Below are 1700 nucleotides of genomic sequence, written 5' to 3'. Positions count from 1 at the left end.
CTTCCCTTCCAGGTTGGTCTGGCAGATCTGGGGAGGAGAGCGCAGCCGGTCAGGTCAGGGGGGTCGAGCCAGCCCCCAGGTTCCCCCTTATGGCCCAGGGCTCAGCACTGGTGTCACACAGGTGTCAGGGAGCCGGAGGCTCAGAGCAGGGTCCCAAGCCACCAGCACAGAGCCAAGTGGGGAAAACCTTGTGGCAGCAGGGACCCCACGCTGCTGGCGTACCCCATGCAGGGCACGACTGCCAGGGAGAGCCACCCCACCACCCCCCCCCAGCAGCCATAGAGGGAGGCAGATGGCTCACCGCACAGACGAAGCAAGTGTCATGCCAGCTGAACCCCAGCGCCTCCAGGAACCGGTCCCCAGCATCAATCTTAAAGTCGCAGCCACGGCACTTGGTGCCAAACATCTTCTCATAGTCTGCGGGCAGAGGCAGAGCCCAGGTCAGCGTTCCCCAGCACCGCAGCCCCTCTTCCCAGGGCAGCAGGGCTGCAGCTCAGCTGGGATCCCACGGGCACAGCCTGGGGACAACTCACTGCCAGCCCCAGGGGGACAATGCCTGAGACACCCGAGTGCCATGCAGGGTGGCTCTGGCTGCCACCGGGCCGCAGGGAGGAGGCAAACCTCATCTCCCAGGATGCAGCACTTGCCTTTGATGTACATCCTCCGTCATCACCATGGCAACACGGGAGCGATGGCACTACCCGGCAGCCGGCGAGGACTGGGATGGATGGATGGCTTGGGGCTGCGGGAGCGGGGTCCCTGCATTCCCCACGGCTCAGGGGGAGCTCCGCAGCGCACGGAAGCTCACCCTCCCACCCCGTGGGCAGCTGCTGAGCCCCGATGGTGCCTGGTGCCCCAGGGCCATGTCACCCCCAGGGTGACACATGGAGTCCCTGCGTCCTACCTCTCTCACAGTAGGGCTGTCCCTCCTCCATGTAGAAGGCACGGTTGCGGATGGGAGTTTTGCAGGCAGCGCACGTGAAGCACTGCACATGCCAGGTCATCTTCAGTGCGTGCATGACCTCCTGGAGGGGAACGGCTGTCAGCCGGGGGGAGAGACACCCTGCGCCGTGGGGGAGGCTCACCCAGGGCAGAAAGGGACAAGGGATCCCATGGGATGGCATCAAGACGGGAAGGGACAGACCCAGGCACCCGTAGGTGAGTGGGGAGCAAGGACAGGAGGTGTGGGGCAGGCTGAGGGACACTCACCCCGGTGATCTTCTTCTTGCACTTGGCACAGCTGGGCGCATACCGTGTGTCGTAGCACTTGGGGCAGAAGATGGAGCCTTTCTCCTCAAAGAAGCCGCCCTCATCCAGCACCTTCCTGCACTGGCAGCAAGTGAACTCCTCGGGGTGGTAATAATGTCCCAGTGCCACCAGGTAGCGTCCCCTGCGACAGGACAGAGCCCCGTCAGCCACGCCGAGGCTCAGGACGCTGGCACGGTGGCAGTGGTGGCCAGGGCTCACCTGATGACCTTGTTACACTTGTAGCAGAGGGGTGTACGGCCGGGCCCTTCGGGGGCTTGCTGGGCTGCCTGCACGATGGAGCTGCGGTTCTGCATGGGGGTCGGCGTGGCCGGCTGGCTGTGCTTGCTCACCACCGTGCTCGTCTTGTCCGGGGCGTAGCGCTCGGCAAACGAGGGGTCCACAGCCCAGGGTGGGCGGCTGGCAGGGCCGGGGGTGGCAGCAGGGGCCCTGGG

The 1700-nt window shown here is 65.4% G+C and overlaps 1 protein-coding gene across 1 annotated transcript; it reads right to left on the bottom strand.

Annotated features, from left to right (window-relative positions):
• Positions 1-6: 6 nt before the first annotated feature.
• Positions 7-1697, bottom strand: PDLIM7 (PDZ and LIM domain 7 (enigma); the record flags this gene model as incomplete). The annotated part of the gene is made up of 5 exons (XM_009709954.1): positions 7-27; positions 302-417; positions 905-1025; positions 1210-1390; positions 1468-1697. Coding segments are annotated over 5 exons (669 nt in total), but the record flags the coding sequence as incomplete, so codon positions are not given.
• Between the last annotated feature and the right edge of the window lie 3 nt (positions 1698-1700).

This window comes from Cariama cristata, unplaced genomic scaffold (assembly GCF_000690535.1).
Source record: "Cariama cristata isolate BGI_N322 unplaced genomic scaffold, ASM69053v1 Scaffold25721, whole genome shotgun sequence".
Taxonomy (NCBI): Eukaryota; Metazoa; Chordata; class Aves; order Cariamiformes; family Cariamidae; genus Cariama; species Cariama cristata.
The sequence above is the reverse complement of the archived record's forward strand: the minus strand, read 5'-3'. Positions and strand labels throughout refer to the sequence as shown.